The sequence below is a fragment of the Callorhinchus milii genome, unplaced genomic scaffold, assembly GCF_018977255.1.
Source record: "Callorhinchus milii isolate IMCB2004 unplaced genomic scaffold, IMCB_Cmil_1.0 Scaffold4, whole genome shotgun sequence".
Lineage (NCBI taxonomy): Eukaryota > Metazoa > Chordata > Chondrichthyes > Chimaeriformes > Callorhinchidae > Callorhinchus > Callorhinchus milii.
In genome coordinates this window covers 15,539,793-15,554,866 of record NW_024704745.1, presented here as the reverse complement: position 1 = coordinate 15,554,866, position 15,074 = coordinate 15,539,793, and the positions used below count along the sequence as shown (strand labels likewise).

Below are 15,074 nucleotides of genomic sequence, written 5' to 3'. Positions count from 1 at the left end.
AGACGGTGTCGGAGCTGGGCGACGTTGCGGAGGTGGGGGAAGGCAGAGCGGGTCATAGCACAGATGTGGAGTAGAACTGATAGTTGAGGGTCAAATAAGAAGACCAGGTTCTGGACTGGCTTAGAAAGGTGGAGTGTGCAACCATGGATGGTGATGCTGTCAGCACCTGAGGTGAGGAGGCTCTGACGGGAGCCAATCAGGAGAGCCTCGGTTTTGTTGACGTTCAACTGAAAAAAGTTAGCTCTCACAGCAGTGGTCCTGGAGTCAAGGGTGGAGGCAAGAGAGATAGAGTTGGGTGTCATCTGCATACATATGGAAGTTGACCCCATGTCTGCGGATGATGTCACCAAGAGGGAGCATATAGATGTTGAAGAGGAGGGGACCATGGACAGCCCTAAGGAATGCCACACCAGATGGTCCAGGGGCTAGAGGAGAAGCCGTTTGAGGAGATGAAGTGTAGGCAGTGTGAGAGGTATGATCTGAACCAATCAAGGACAGTGCCGTGGAGGTTGAGGTGGGAGGAGAGGCGGCGGATGAAGATAGAGTGATTAACGGTGTCGAAAGCAGCAGAAAGGTCAAGGAGGATGAGGAGGCAGAGGGAGCCCTGGTCACAGATGGACAGAATGTCATTTGTCACTTTGACCAGGGCGGTTTTTGCGCTGTGGGTGGCACGGAAGCCCAATTGGAGAGGTTCGAGAAGGAAGTGGTGGGAGAGGAAGAAGCGAAGCTGAGAAGCAACAACTCATTCCAGGACCTTGGAGAGGAAGGGGAGGTTGGAGATGGGGCCATAGTTAGGAAATATAGAAGGATCCAGGGAAGGTTTTTTAAGGATAGGAGTGATGACAGTGGTTTTAAAAGGGGTGGGAATAGTACCAGAGGACAGGGAGAAGTTAATAATGTCAGTGAGTAGAGGAGCAAGGAGGTGGAGCTGGGAGATAAGGAGGCAAGTAGGGATGGGGTCGAGGTAGCAGGTGGTGGGTTTCATATGGGTTATGGTGGTGATGAGAGAGGAGGGGGAGACGGGTTCAAAGGTGTGGAGGGTGGGGTGGGTAGGGACTGGGGTGGGAGGAGGAGATGGGGATTCCCTCGACTTTGGATTTGAGGAAGTCCAGCATCGCCTCGCAGTTGGCATTTGAGGTGACGATGGGTGAAGCATGATAGGGTATGTGGAGGAGTCAGTTCGTGATGAAGAGGAGCCTGGGGTTGTCCTTGGCCTCCAAGATTGTCTTGGAGTAGAACGATGATTCAGTGGAGGCGAGGGCGGAGCGGTAGGATTGGACATGGTCCAGCCAAATCTGCCGGTGGACAGTTAGGTTTGATTTAAGCCAGGTGTGCTCAGCTTTAGCGAGTGGAGGTGGCTGTTCAGGAAGAGGGGGGAGTGAGGGAATCAAGAGTGGAGGAGAGGGAGCTGTGGAGAAGGGTGACTGAGCATAGGTCATTGTGGGAGGACGCCCATCGGGGAAGGAGTTCAGATGACTCCAAGGCAGCCGAGGGGGGGAGGGAAGAATTTTTTCCAGGGGCAGTAGGAGATGGAGGTGGGTTGGGAGAGAGATTGAGGAGTTAAGGGAGATGAAGTGATGGTCTGAGATCGCTTTGTCGATGATGGTGAGGTCCGAGACGGTGAGGCCCCGAGTGATCACCAGGTCGAGGGGGTGACCGCGGATGTGAGTGGCGGAGTGGATGTGGAGGGAGAGATTGAGGGAGGAGATAAGGGAGGAAAAGTCAGCAGAAGTAGAGCAGGAGGGGGTGAAGTTTGAAATCGCCGAGGATGAGGAGGCGTTCAGAGCAAAGGGAGAGGGAAAATGGGAGGGTGGAGATGTCAGGGATGAAGGTGGGGGAGGGCTTGGGGTGGGGGGCGGTAGATAAGAAGAATTTTTGAGGGAAAGGTTGGAGGAGTGACAGAGGGTAAGGTGCTCAAAAGAGGGGCAAGTTCCAGAGGAGTAAGGGGTTAGGCCGAGCAGGGACCGGGAGATGAGAGCCACCCCACCACCACGGCGGTTAGGTCGAGGGGTGTGATGGAAGGTGTAATCGGGCGGTGTGGCATAAGTCAGGGTGAAGGTTTCAGTGAGGGCGAGGATGTTGATGTGTTCATCGACGATGAGGTCTTGGATGGTGCGTGTTTTGTTGGAGAGGGAATAGACATTTTGTAGACCGATGCGAAGGGGACAGTTGGTGGCGGAAAGTGGGGGGGGGGGGGGGGGGGCGAGGGACTGATAGAGAGGGTAGGGATGTGGATCAGGGAGGAGAGGTTGGCCCTGTGGTCGGGGACCGGTGAGCATTGCGGCGAGAGTAGGGGACAGGGCAGTCAAAGTGACTGCAGTCAGACTCCCACGATGGGCCCGACGGAGGATTCGCAGGCAGGAGCAGAGGGAGACGTGGGACGCTCGAGCAGGGATAGGAGTCGGGGAGGGCGGTGGGAGAGGAGGACCGAGCGGGAGTAAGTGAGGGTAGAGGACAGGGGTGGGGGCATTGTGGGGAAGCAGTTCGGGTCGCTGGCGGCAGCCATAACACGCACGCCGAGACTAAAAGCAAGCGGTTGGGATGGGGTCAGCGAGACATGGCCGTGCCGGCTAATTCCTCGATGGCCCGTGGATCGGGTAGGTGGGCCTTGGTCCCCGGGTTGAATCACGGCGCCGATTGGGGCATCGGACTCCACACCAGTGCTGCCCTCGAGTCGTGTTCGGCCTCGCTCGTGTGTAGGCCAGGGGCTGCTCCAGGCGTCGAAAACGGCCACGCTCCATGCGTCGCTCATGTGGAACTCGTTTTAAGAGAGAAGTAGATAATTATTTGGGGAGGACAAGTTTGCAGGGCTATGGGGAGTGGGATTGAAATGGATAGCTCTTTACAAAGAGCAGGCACAGACGATGGGCAGGATGGGCTCCTTCTGTGCTGTATAACCCTATGTCACCACACTCTGGAACTCCATCCCAGTCCCTTCGCCTCGCTTCCTCCCTTGCCTCCTTCAAGGCCGGTCTCAAGACCCTCCTCTTCGATCGTGCCTTCGGTCGCCCTCCCACCTCTCTGCCTTCTCTACCCCACCCCTCCTCCATGCTCGGGTCCTGACCCCTGACTGTCCAGCGCCTTGGGATGTCCTCCCGACATGAAAGGCGCTCTATAAATGTAATTTTGTTGTTGTTGTATAATTCTATGATTCTATGAAGGTGGGTGTTTAAAGCTAAGTGAGGGAGGGGTGGGGGCAAGGCAAAGGGACTCTGGGATAGTTCCAATATCCCAGCCTCATCCTTCCTTCCTGCCAATTACTCTTGAGTAAAGAAAAACAACCTAGCCTTTGAGCTTAAGGTTTCAATTTGGGACCTGACCCCTTGGAGTACAATCAACTGAGCCAAGTACTTACTTACTGACAAGTAAATCTCAAAATAATATTTTTATCCATTTCAAGTAAACAAAGTCATTTTAAAGACAAACAGCTTTTTATTCTGAATGAATCAAACAAACCTGATACAAATTTGACAATGCAAACAAATGACTGCAAAATAACTCTTACAAGATTGATATCTTAAAATGAAAAAGGAACATTTGATCATACAGTACTATAGTTTTACTACTGAAAGCTTATACTGTACAATGACGTACAGGGCATTATGCACATTGGAAGTACTGTACAAAGCTCATTTGCACAAGCTATCACAGCGGGTTGATCACATTCATGCAGATGATTTTAAAATGTTTATGTAACAGTATAAGTTGGTAAAACCATATTCCAAGTTCATACATCTAATTTAGTTGGAACAATGATTTAAAATCTTTAATTTATCCATTTATATTTACTAATCATACATGTTATTGGAAAGATTGCCCTAAACAGTTACCATTATTTAAAATTAGGTGCCACTACAGCATTTTAAAATTAATTCTATATTGAACAGGTTATGTATAAAAAGTTGAAGAACACTGTATGGTTCAGAATTTGAGTGTTAAATGTAATTTGAAACTTCAGAACCCCATCATCTTATGCTTAATTTAAAACCGTACTGTATAGCTGAAATAAACTCAAATGTATTGAAATAGAATTTTAATTTTCAGACAGGTTAGCCAAAAAGGTAAGTAAATCCATTTCATGCAATTTTCCATGAAATCATTTGATGTAAACATCTCAGACCAGTTTACCAATTCCTCATTTTTCAGTCACACTTACATCCAGGACTTAATTAACTTGTTCCCCCTCTTAAATGTTCAGACTTTTAACTGATAACTTTTTCCTGACTTTTTTAAAAAAAGTCCTTCTATACTGTACTTCCCCACGCAGTAGCAATAGTATTTGTATAGGCGAGGAAGAAGCCAGTTACAGTCTCTACATCACCATAAAATAGGAAAATCACACAGCTTTAAGCAAGCACACCCAGCCACATTGAGGTCTGCTTTGCAGCGAGAGACTTGTTGTTTGTGAAGGACAGAATAATCTGCAACAATTTAAACGATGGGTGCAAAGTTAGGCCGTTTGCTTACCATTTTCTGGAAACATTAATATTGCCAACATTGGTGGTCTGTTTTATGGTGATGCCAAAGCATTAAACACTACACTTTGCCACAAGAAATAAATGTGCCCAATATACATTGCATAAAGAACAAATTCTCAGATAGGGGCTACTTTTTGCCCATAAGAATAAATACTTTGCTCACAAATAAAATATATTTCTTCATTGGGATCCAAATCTCAGATGCACCAAATGATTTGTAAATCGCAAATTTGAGGCAGCAAATGTAACCATTTGCTGAGTTCCTTCCAAAATCTGCAAATCAAAAACTGTTCCCTGTTTGAGCAGAGCTTCAGAGAGACATATTTGGGTATGTGCAGGATTCTACTTAAAAAATCATTTTTTGAATCTCTCAATTTAGACCCCATTGTTGCAAGAAAAATGTATAAAATTTACATAATGTTTAAAATTAGATTTTTGAAAAATATTGTAAATACTTGATTTTAAAGTTTTTTTTAAATCACCAAAATAGCTCAAAGTTTCACCCAGTGAGTTACATAAAAGCAGAGTGATGCTTATGTAGGTGTATGTTCTGTTAATCAACAATTCATTTGGTTTCATTGAATTTGGATGAGAGAATTGATGGCCTAAACACATATTTATACATATGAAAAAAATTAGAACACTGCCTAACAGAGCTTATTGTACTTGCAGCTTCCAATTGCTGCTTTTATTGAAGAGTAAATTCACTTTGAATACAGTTGAATTAATCTAGTGTCATTTGCATTCATTTAATGTACTTTAAGCTCTTTGCACAGTGTGCCTGGGAGATATAAAATAATAATAATAATCCTTGCATTTGATACAGCGCTTTTCATGTCTTCTAGACGTCTCAAAGCACTTCACAGAATATACTGTAAAGTGAATTGACCGTATATTTGTGGACAAAACGCGGCAGCCAATTGCACACAGCAGTGTCCCAAAAACAGTCGTGGATTGAAAATGACCAATTTATTATTGTTTTTTGTTTTGGTGGGATTATTATTAGACGTGTGGAGTAAGGAAACTTGCCCAAGGTTTTGCCCTGCTTACACAACATACACAGAAAAAAGGAAATTATACATTCGACCAGCAAACTGCCCACATTACATTGAGAATGATTACACTGATAGAGGAACATAGCAACAGGTACTATGGACACCACCAGCACAACACTGCAGAGATTTGAAGCAATGTCAACAGGATTTATGTCACATATTGCTCAGTATAAAAATATGAAACAGCTCTGTGGTACAGACATGTAAATAACTAAATTTCAAAACTGGAGTTGGACAGTGAAGCCGCCCAAGTATCCTACGCTAGCAAAAATTCTTAATTTGGAAAACTGACAAGATTTATATTGTGGGAAAGCCTGGAAAACAATACATTTCACTCCTGCCGACTTGACTTCCATTTGTCACTACAAACAAGGTGTCATTAATAGAAAACCACCTCAAAAAAAGAAAGTGAAGTAAGTCATACTGTATATTAATTTCACAGATCTTGCTGTCAACTTGGGAGAATCTTTCTATTTGGCTCCAAACCATTTAGGATAAAAAAAATTCAGTTTTACATACTTTTTAGAGAACTAAGCCTTTAGACCTTTGTTTTCAACAATTTTTCCATTGTATATTTTTCCTAAAATAGAACTATTTTGTGCTGAAGGAATATAATGAAAATAATAAAAAGTAGTGTCAGCAGAGACCTAGTTTCTCACAATTGAAAAAATCCAATAAAATTGGATTCACTGTGTGTTTATTTATACACCCCAAAGAAAAGTGAATTTTTAAATAAACTGCTTAATTAGTAAATCCAGGGTTGAAGAGGCTAGATACTATGTAGAAGACTCAATCATTCCCCTTCAAAATAGTATTAGTTTCCAGGTCAACTTACATTACCACATATTTACATTCAAGTGCAAGGTATAAAGTATAACTTTTTTTAAAGCCTCATTCAATTCTTTTCCACTTAAACAATTTTGCTGCATTGCTTTTCTCTTCGGTTATATACAGTGAGCTCTAGGAAACCCTAAATTAATATACAAGCAAACAGACTTTTTTACACGAAAAACACAGTTTACAACATTAAATATTCGGTTTGCAGAAGTAACTCCATCTGTAGATTCAGTATTTTGAACATTTGTGAGATAACCATTTCAGACAGAACACAAGATTAAAACCCACTAACTATTTTTATCGACAAATTATGGGCAACACCAATTCCTGAAACACTCAACAATGAAACTGCATGTTCAAGCTTGTTAGTATAATAGACGTTATGGACAATCCCAACGCTGTCATGTTGCTGTATGAGTAATGATTTTAAATAATTTCAATCAATTGCTAGGGATGGGGCTCAGTCGTTTGTTCAAATTTGTGAAGCAAATCATTTTAAATGGAATAATCAACAGTAGAAATACCTGGTAATACTTGAAATAGGAGAAATCAGAAAAAGGTCTAATTCTCATTTTCTTCCCTTGACTCACTGAACTCTGGAATTCAGATGGGATGGCAACAAGAGATGATGTCGCCAGGATTTCTCAAATGTGCTCTGCTGTTACTGAGGCACAGCCAAAGCTGGAACTCCTTGTGCTCGGTGTTGAACTCAGTAACTCAATGAGACAAATGAGTCGAATTCTCAGAAGGGAAAGTCATCTGAATACATTCATCAACCAGGGCATTAAATCTTAGGTTTCTTCATATAAAACATAAGATGATATTAGCTGGAGTTAGATTAGAAGATCAGCCACGATTGAATGGCGGGGCAGGCTCGGAGGTCCGAATTACCTACTCCTGCTCCTACATGTTATGTTATGATAATCAACGGGTATTTCATTTTGCATTTTGATGTTTGTTCAAACTGGTGTATATTTTAATCTCTGAATTAGTTAACATTTTGAGTGTTAGAATATGTAAACCTCCGATTTAAACTATACTAATGACAGTCGCAACAAGGTTTTGAGGAGACAAGAGACCAAGAAACATGAAAAAGAGAAAGGACATTGATAAGGAAAGTTGACAACTGTGTGCTGCGAGAGAGATAAAAAGAAACCATTCAAAAGAAAAAAATGCAAGTCCCTGTAAAGGAAAAGAGTACACTGCCAAAAACAAAAACATAATGGGGCTAAGAACTAAAACACAGAAATTATACAACATAGTATTCAGATATGAAATATTTTTCTTTTGACAGTAATTTTAAAGGAGTGATTTCTCAATTCCTCTTTGTGATGAACAGAAAACATATGATTACGTGGGGTAGGCCACCGATACAATAGTTGAGCCCTCATCCTTTTAGCTTCTAAGGAAAACTACATGCATAATGTCCATTACTTCATATTTGTAAGTCATTGCTTGTTTTCAAAATACTGCTCATTGCTTTACAACATAAAACAATTTAAAATGATAAATTTGTGACAAACCTGGGTTTCAGAATGCTGCATTTTCATTGAAATTTATTCTTATGATGAAGTTTAGAAGAGAAATTAAAATATCTAAACAGAATGAAGCTAGGTAACAGTGCAGAGATGCTTATGGTTTTGTAGTGCAAATCAGAAGATCTGTTGTTCAAACAAAATCTTTTCAAATCCGGGAGGGGGTGGACTATAGAATTCACTGAACTGACAGTCCAAAATAGCACTGTCATCAACTGCAAAATAAAAAGAAATACATTAATCAGTTTAGTTTGTAGGCAGCATTCTTACTGGAACTACAATAAAAAGATTGTTTCAAATTGAAGCATTGTTATTGTTTATCAATTTGTATATACTGAATTGTCAGATAAAAACAGCTCCAGCTGTTCAAAAACAACGGTCTACTAAAATCACAAACGTGTCCTCCAGTTAATATAGTGGAACCCATTCGAAATGTTTCCAAGTTTACAGCAATGAGACTTTTTTGCTTGTTTTTCTTCTAATCCTGGAATTCTCAAAACTGAAGCTCAACTCCAGAAGGAGCTTCCCACCCACCCACCCAACCACACACAGTTCAGTTGCCGACCATGAAGAATATATATTTACTTGAGCAAAGTACCAGAGTGCTGCAACTCTCTAATATCATAATTTACCATTTTTAAATTAAACAAATAATATCATTCTAATATCAATTTACATTAAATATTTTTGAAATGTTTTAAAAGTTATTGAATTTTTTTTAAAAAAAAGCCTTGGCGCCCTGATCTAGTAAACAAGGCACAGTATGATGTTGCTGTAACTTAATGTGAAACACAAGACTCTGAGTCAGCTTGACATCTATAAACTTATCCAAACACCCAAGATTGCAAAACTGTTGCGCCACCTACTGTTTAAAGCTTCATGCAGGTCTTATCAGCTTTAATTCCCACTCTATAATTCCAATGCAGTGGAGCCCTGGTAAGATCTCATTCCCTCTTTTTCTTTAAAATAATTTGTAGATCAAATTTCTCCGTAATTAGCAATAGATGTGTCTCAATATTGCCTAGCAGTAAAGCGTATAGGCTAGAGAGAAAGACAAACAGAACTCAGGCCAACCAGAGCTGGTTTTCCCCCATAATCATGCAGGTTTTAGAGGTGATCTCAGCAGTGTGAAGAGCAGAGGCTTTGGGCGTTGTAATAATTTGAGATGGAATGGATGAAGAATCATTTACTCTCTATAGAATATATTTTCAAGAATAAGTACAATATTGGTTAATGCGTAAGTTGATTGAGAGAACAATAATAATAATCCTTGCATTTGATATAGCGCCTTTTCACGTCTTCTTAGACTTCTCAAAGTGCTTCACAGAATAGACTGTATATTTGTGGGTGGAACATGGGAGCCAATTGCGCACAGCAGTGTTCCACAAACAGTCGTGGATTGAAATGACCAATTTTATTACTGTTTTTTTTGAAGGATTATTATCAGGCATATGGAGTAAGGAAACTTGCCCATGGTTTCGCCCTGCCGGGAATCAAACCCAGGTCACTGGCTTGCAAGGCGAGTACTCTAACCACTGAGCTATAGGACTCCATGGTGCCCTTGTGCCATACATGACTGATTACCAAATGGCAGTGAGCATCCAAACTCTTGCATGAAGATACCTAGATAAGGTGTCAGGCAGCAGTACTTAGAAAATCATATCTCACCATGCATCAGTATTGCTAGAAGACGTTTAAAAAAAGCCTCTGTTAAACAGGTGTTTTTTAAAGCCATGACAATACCAGTAAGCTCTTGCATACACTATTTATGGAGCTAAGAAATAATTCACTTACCATACACAACAGGATACACTGTACCCCTAATCCCAGATGCTGGACAATGCATATTTTTTCCATTCAAATAAATATTCAGCTCTACGTGGTCATAGGAAATGCCCTGTTATTTAAAGAAAAAATAAATCACGTGATTCTATACAGTAAAACTCACATAAATTGGGACCATAACATTTAATATGATTTACGCAAAGTCCGAGTTGCAGGCCAATTGTATAAATTATATAATATTCAATTTAATCAATAATCGACACTGATGGCACATTCAGATATAATCTTGCTAAATCACTTTGTAATTGGAGTATCCATTAAACAAAATCAGCAGGTCAAAAGCATTTTTCCTAAATTCTGGCCACAAAACTATACGAATGAAATCCAAATGGACAAATCTTACAACCAATATCCTTAGAGCACATTGTTGTTTTAATTGCTCCTCTCCCCTTTTAGTTTAACTTGAAAAGGCAGTCAAAATCATTTCAACTAAATGTTCAAATAAGAGAACAATGCGAAACTTCAATTTCTTCTTACATACCACAACATCTCCTTCCTGAGGAAGGCTGTTCGCAGGAAGCGTGTTTTTCTCTTCGTTGTTGTGATAAATGGTTCCATCATGCCTAAGTACTAAACTTTGTACATCTCGGCCAAGAGGAACCTGATTAAGGTTGACTTTTTGTGTAGCTACTCCAACTCCCCAGATGCCTGGAAAGGAATAAAGTTACAATTACACATATATAATTTCTATCAGTTTCCCAAAATATAAACTAACGTTACAATTGGTTTATTTTCTGAAAAGAATGGTGCCATATTTATAGGGAGTCTTGGTTGAATTAAAATCTTAACTTGTAACCCCTGGAATTATAATTGCAATCTCAACTGATATTTCACTTGTGAAGCAGACCACCAACATGATTGAGATGTGCCACTCTTATAACGTATTCTACACCACTTGTAATTTTTTACAGATCAGTCACGATTCAGAAAGAGAAGGGAGTTTCTCCTGGTGTCCTGACCAACAATGCCCCAAATAAAATTGGTCATTCACTTCATGGCTGTTTGTGGACACTGCTGTGCCCAATTGGCTTCCACCTCGCCCACAAATCACAAAGTTATTGCACTGTGCTTTGAGACGTTGTGACGTGAAAGGCGCTAAATTAAATGTAAGGATCATTATTATTAACAGAAAATAAAGTCTAATATTCCTTCTTCACTGACCTGTTGACTGAACTTTAAACTCAAAGTAGCTCTTGTTCTGATGCAAAGGTGCATTGGCTAAGCAGCCTCCTGTGCCACATATTCTTCTCCCATTTTTCACAATGACAACATCAGTTCCTGTTAAAACCAAAAGAATACATTAGAGGACTTTCCTTCAAACTCAACATGAAATCAGTTTTTAATAGTACAGCAAATTTCATTCCAATATTGACTGATGCACCTAATCCTACAGTAAGTCATCAGTCCAAATCTAATTGGCCTTTTTCTAATACATATCAAACAAATGTATTAGAAAAACATGAACATCAACTCTGCATTTTTGTCTAACTACAATAAATATTGTAAATTAAGTATAGGAAACTTAATTAAGCCAACATAGACTACATATTCAAAACAGATATCACCCTCTTTCACAAAAGGATACAAAACTAGCCCTTCATTTAAAACATTAAAAATGTTATTCTATCTTAACTCCATTAGATTCAGTCATTATATTGAATAACCTGCTCAGATATTTTCATAACTGAACAGCCAGCAATAAGAACAGGTTTATATTCAGCGGTACCAGTAGAGGAACAAACTGTTACTTCAATTTTCATTTACAAGGCAGAAATTAAATTAATTTAATATACATACAATCACATTTTTTGCCAGTTTTTATGCAATACTGAGGAAGCAGATACTGTGAATGTTTCTATTAAGATCCGCTGCCCTTTTAAGAAATGGAATTGTATGGATCTCTAGGGTAACATCATGACTACTAAATTGGTAATTGACTGTCTGCTGAATCTCTTGAATGGATTTTCCTATTACCTGAGCTATTGACTGCAATGATCTCTAATTCTCATAGGGAGAGCTGCTGCAAAATTTAAGTGAAGATACAGTACATTAAAATAAACAAAACTCCACCTAGCAGGGCCTCAAAGTGACTTGTCTGTACCAACTACTGACAATGCTCTGGGGAGAGGGTAGGCAAGAATGGTCTGTTTAGAGACAGGTTAGCACCAAGGTGACATGATTAGCAATAAAATATCAGAATTGAGTCCATACTCTGCAGGAGTCTCGTTAGTCTGGTTCTTCAGTCAGGCAAGTCTGCAGTGCTCCAAGCCACTGTTAATGATGGACTAACCAGTCTGGCTTGTTATCAAGATTCAAAGAACCAGTCCAACAACTGTGAGACGGAATTCTTCACTCTTGATTATTGTTAACCCTGCTACCCGAAGCTCAGTCTAGGTAGGGTGGTCTTTGCTGGACAAGCAGCGGGAAGCTTACCAGAGTCACTATGACAAGCTGTATGGTTTTAACTCATTAAATTCCAGCAATAAGCCCAATGCACATACTAAAATCCTCAAGCCTTAGTTTTCAACAACCTTTACCTAAACTCACTGTGATTAGGTAAGCAAGATAAAAATGCACAGTCCATACCAGACAATGTGAATTTTTCATAAATATATAGATCTGCAAGTAGTTTGCCTTAGATACGCTTTAAGAATGGAGTTGGCATGCATGTGTCAGACACCCAGCTGACCAAAAAAAAACCTGATCAGCAAGTCAATAAGAAAAATACATAATTTATCACCAGAAGAGGGGAGATTACAATTTTGTTAGATCATGGAATACCGTACCATAAATGGCCGTTGAAGCCGAGTCTATACAGTATTTAAAAGTCAATGGTGGAATTCTTGAGTAAACATATTTATAGAGAAAGAACAGAAGAATAAGATTAAAGTAGTCAGCACCAGTAGTAGAAATCCTACCAGCACAGACATAGTGGGCCAAATGGTGTGCAAACTTAATTGTCAAGGTTTGATTACTGAGTTTCTAATTCTCACTCCCCTCTCCCAAAATTCTTATGAAACTTCAAAGGCTCTCATTAAAGAGTTGCTGGAATTCATATTATTTGCAGTGTACCTGCTAATATGATAGGTTCACTCATATCTAACCTCCATTACTATACCTCACTCTTATTTCATCTGGTCAGGGAACTTCACTAGAAGGTGGAACAATCACAGATTCCTTCCAACACTACAATAACAATAACTTGTATCTTTATAGTACCCTCCATGCAGTGTAGCGTCTCGGAGTACGAGTCGATAACTACTGTACATAACAAAGAACAACATAAATGGCAATCAGTGACACCAGCCTTATTTTAAACTACACATAATGATATGGAACGGTTGGCCATTTAGCCTGTTCAGACTGTTCCACTGGTTTAACAGACAACAGGCAGATCATTTAATCCCATTTGCCATACTGACCAGTAAACTCTAGATTGGAATACTGTTCACTAATCTCAGTTAGGGGAAGCATGCTGGAATAAGGTAGAAGAAAGTCAGGGTCTTTGTAACCTTATCACAGTAAAAAGTCAAAATCTTCAGGAAAGGATTGGATAAAATAAAAAAAAGCCTCCTCAAAAGGGATAAGGCATGAGGGTATCCCATGAGTGGACTGGATATCCAGTCATGGAATTCACCAACAGGTGCAGTATTACATTTCCTGTTTAATCAATCCCAGGAATCCATAGCCATAAAACTTATATGATGTGAACACTGGATATTCCGCTATTTTTACATCTTATAATAATAATAATAATAATCCTTGCATTTGATAAAGCGCTTTTCGCGGCTTCTCGACGTCTCGAAGCCCTTCACAGAACAGAACAGACCGCAAAGTGAATCGGCCGTACACGTGTGGGCGAAGCGCGGGGGGGGGGGGGGGGGGGCAACCGCGCGCGGCAGCGTCGCCCCGCAGACAGGCGTGGATTGAAAATGACCAATTTATTACAGTTTGGTTTTGGAGGGATTATTATTATTATTATTATTATCATCATCTGGACATTCAAGTTCTGGAATTGAACTGCATTATTTTTTTTTCGGTTGGGGGGGGGGGGGGTTTCCCCGACACCCAGACACCCGGACACCAGACCGGCGGGGCCTCGGGGCTCCTCAAATCGCGGGACCCCCACCCCCGTCAAAAGCGGGAGCAGCGGAAGCGCTCGGGTCGCTGCTCCGTCGATCGCGGTTTAAACGGTCCAACCGACTCTTCCCCTCCGCCGAGGCCCCCCCCGGGGGGGGTTTCCGCCTATTCAGGCCTCGGGGCCCTTCGCTCACCCATGCGCTGCGTGTCGAGCTGGACTGCGGGCATTTCCTTCAGCTGAATGTGCCCGGAGCCGCCATCCGCGCAGCAGCCGAGGCACCACCAGATCGAGGACGCCATCTTCCTTCCCGGCAGCCTCTGCTCGCCTCTCCCCCCCCCTCCCCTCCCCCCCCCCGCGTGCGCCTGCGCGCAATCATCCAATCGCAGTTCGGGGGGGCAGCTCCTCGGTTTTCCAGGTCGGGCGGGTTCACGCCCAATCGGGCGGGTTTTTCTCGCGCTGTGTGCGTGAAACTCATCACCGCGATGATGATGCTGCCCAACTCACGACGATCCCGGCACTTTGATATACAGCGCCTTACATCGCGCCTCCGAGTCGCCTCCGAGCGCTTCGCGGAACACGCCCGCGACAGCGAATGGACCGCACGTTTTGCGGGCGAAACGGGGCGGCCGATCGATTGCACGCGGCAGCCTCCCCGCAAACAGCCGCGGGGACCGGGCGGCCAAATTTTTTCCTTTTGGAAGGAATCATCAGCCCCCGGAAAAGCGATCCGCCAGTTGACTAACAATCGGGTTCCTGCTTACCGCGAGGTCCTGCCTGGGAATCGAACCCGGGTCCTCTGGCTTGTGAGGCGAGCGCTCTAACCAATCCAATCGCCCACAAATATACAGTCAATTCACTTTACAGTGTGTTCTGTGAAGCGCTTTGGGACGTCCTCCCGACGTGAAAAGCGCTATATCAAATGCAAGGATTATTATTTATTAATCCGTGCCAGGACTCCACCAAAACAGCTTTGGGTGGGAGCCTCGTTTAAGAAACCTTAATCGAAACCCGTAAAACGTCCGTCCATCCGTCCCCCCCACCCACCCCCTCCCACCACCGAGGACCTTTTCTTATTGTTTCAAAATGACTGCATTTAAATTGGCCACTCCCAAGATTACTGGAGGCGACGCGGAATACTGGGTTCATTTCAGGCTGGTGTTGGGTTGACTTTTGGACTACAAGTGTATATTCATTTCTGGCAAAACTTCCCTGCTGGCGACCTAGCGAAAGCCCATTGTCAATC

The 15,074-nt window shown here is 42.1% G+C and overlaps 1 protein-coding gene across 1 annotated transcript; it reads right to left on the bottom strand.

Moving 5' to 3' along the window:
• Positions 1-7,278: 7,278 nt before the first annotated feature.
• Positions 7,279-14,176, bottom strand: LOC103190104 (SPRY domain-containing protein 7). Its single transcript, XM_042334334.1, has 5 exons — positions 14,025-14,176; positions 10,912-11,028; positions 10,232-10,398; positions 9,700-9,802; positions 7,279-8,120 (listed from the first exon to the last, which is right to left on the bottom strand). The coding sequence occupies exons 1-5, from the start codon at positions 14,128-14,130 to the stop codon at positions 8,023-8,025; spliced, it is 591 nt and encodes a 196-aa protein (XP_042190268.1). The 5' UTR covers positions 14,131-14,176; the 3' UTR covers positions 7,279-8,022.
• Positions 14,177-15,074: the final 898 nt, after the last annotated feature.

Excerpts from the sequence above, each read along its gene's own strand:
- LOC103190104 (XM_042334334.1), bottom strand. The coding sequence starts at position 14,130 with ATGGCGTCCTCGATCTGGTGGTGCCTCGGCTGCTGCGCGGATGGCGGC. Across the intron at positions 11,029-14,024 it reads GCTCGACACGCAGCGCATGG|GAACTGATGTTGTCATTGTG; the intron begins GTGAGCGAAGGG and ends TGGTTTTAACAG. Across the intron at positions 9,803-10,231 it reads CTCAGGAAGGAGATGTTGTG|GGCATTTCCTATGACCACGT; the intron begins GTATGTAAGAAG and ends TTTAAATAACAG.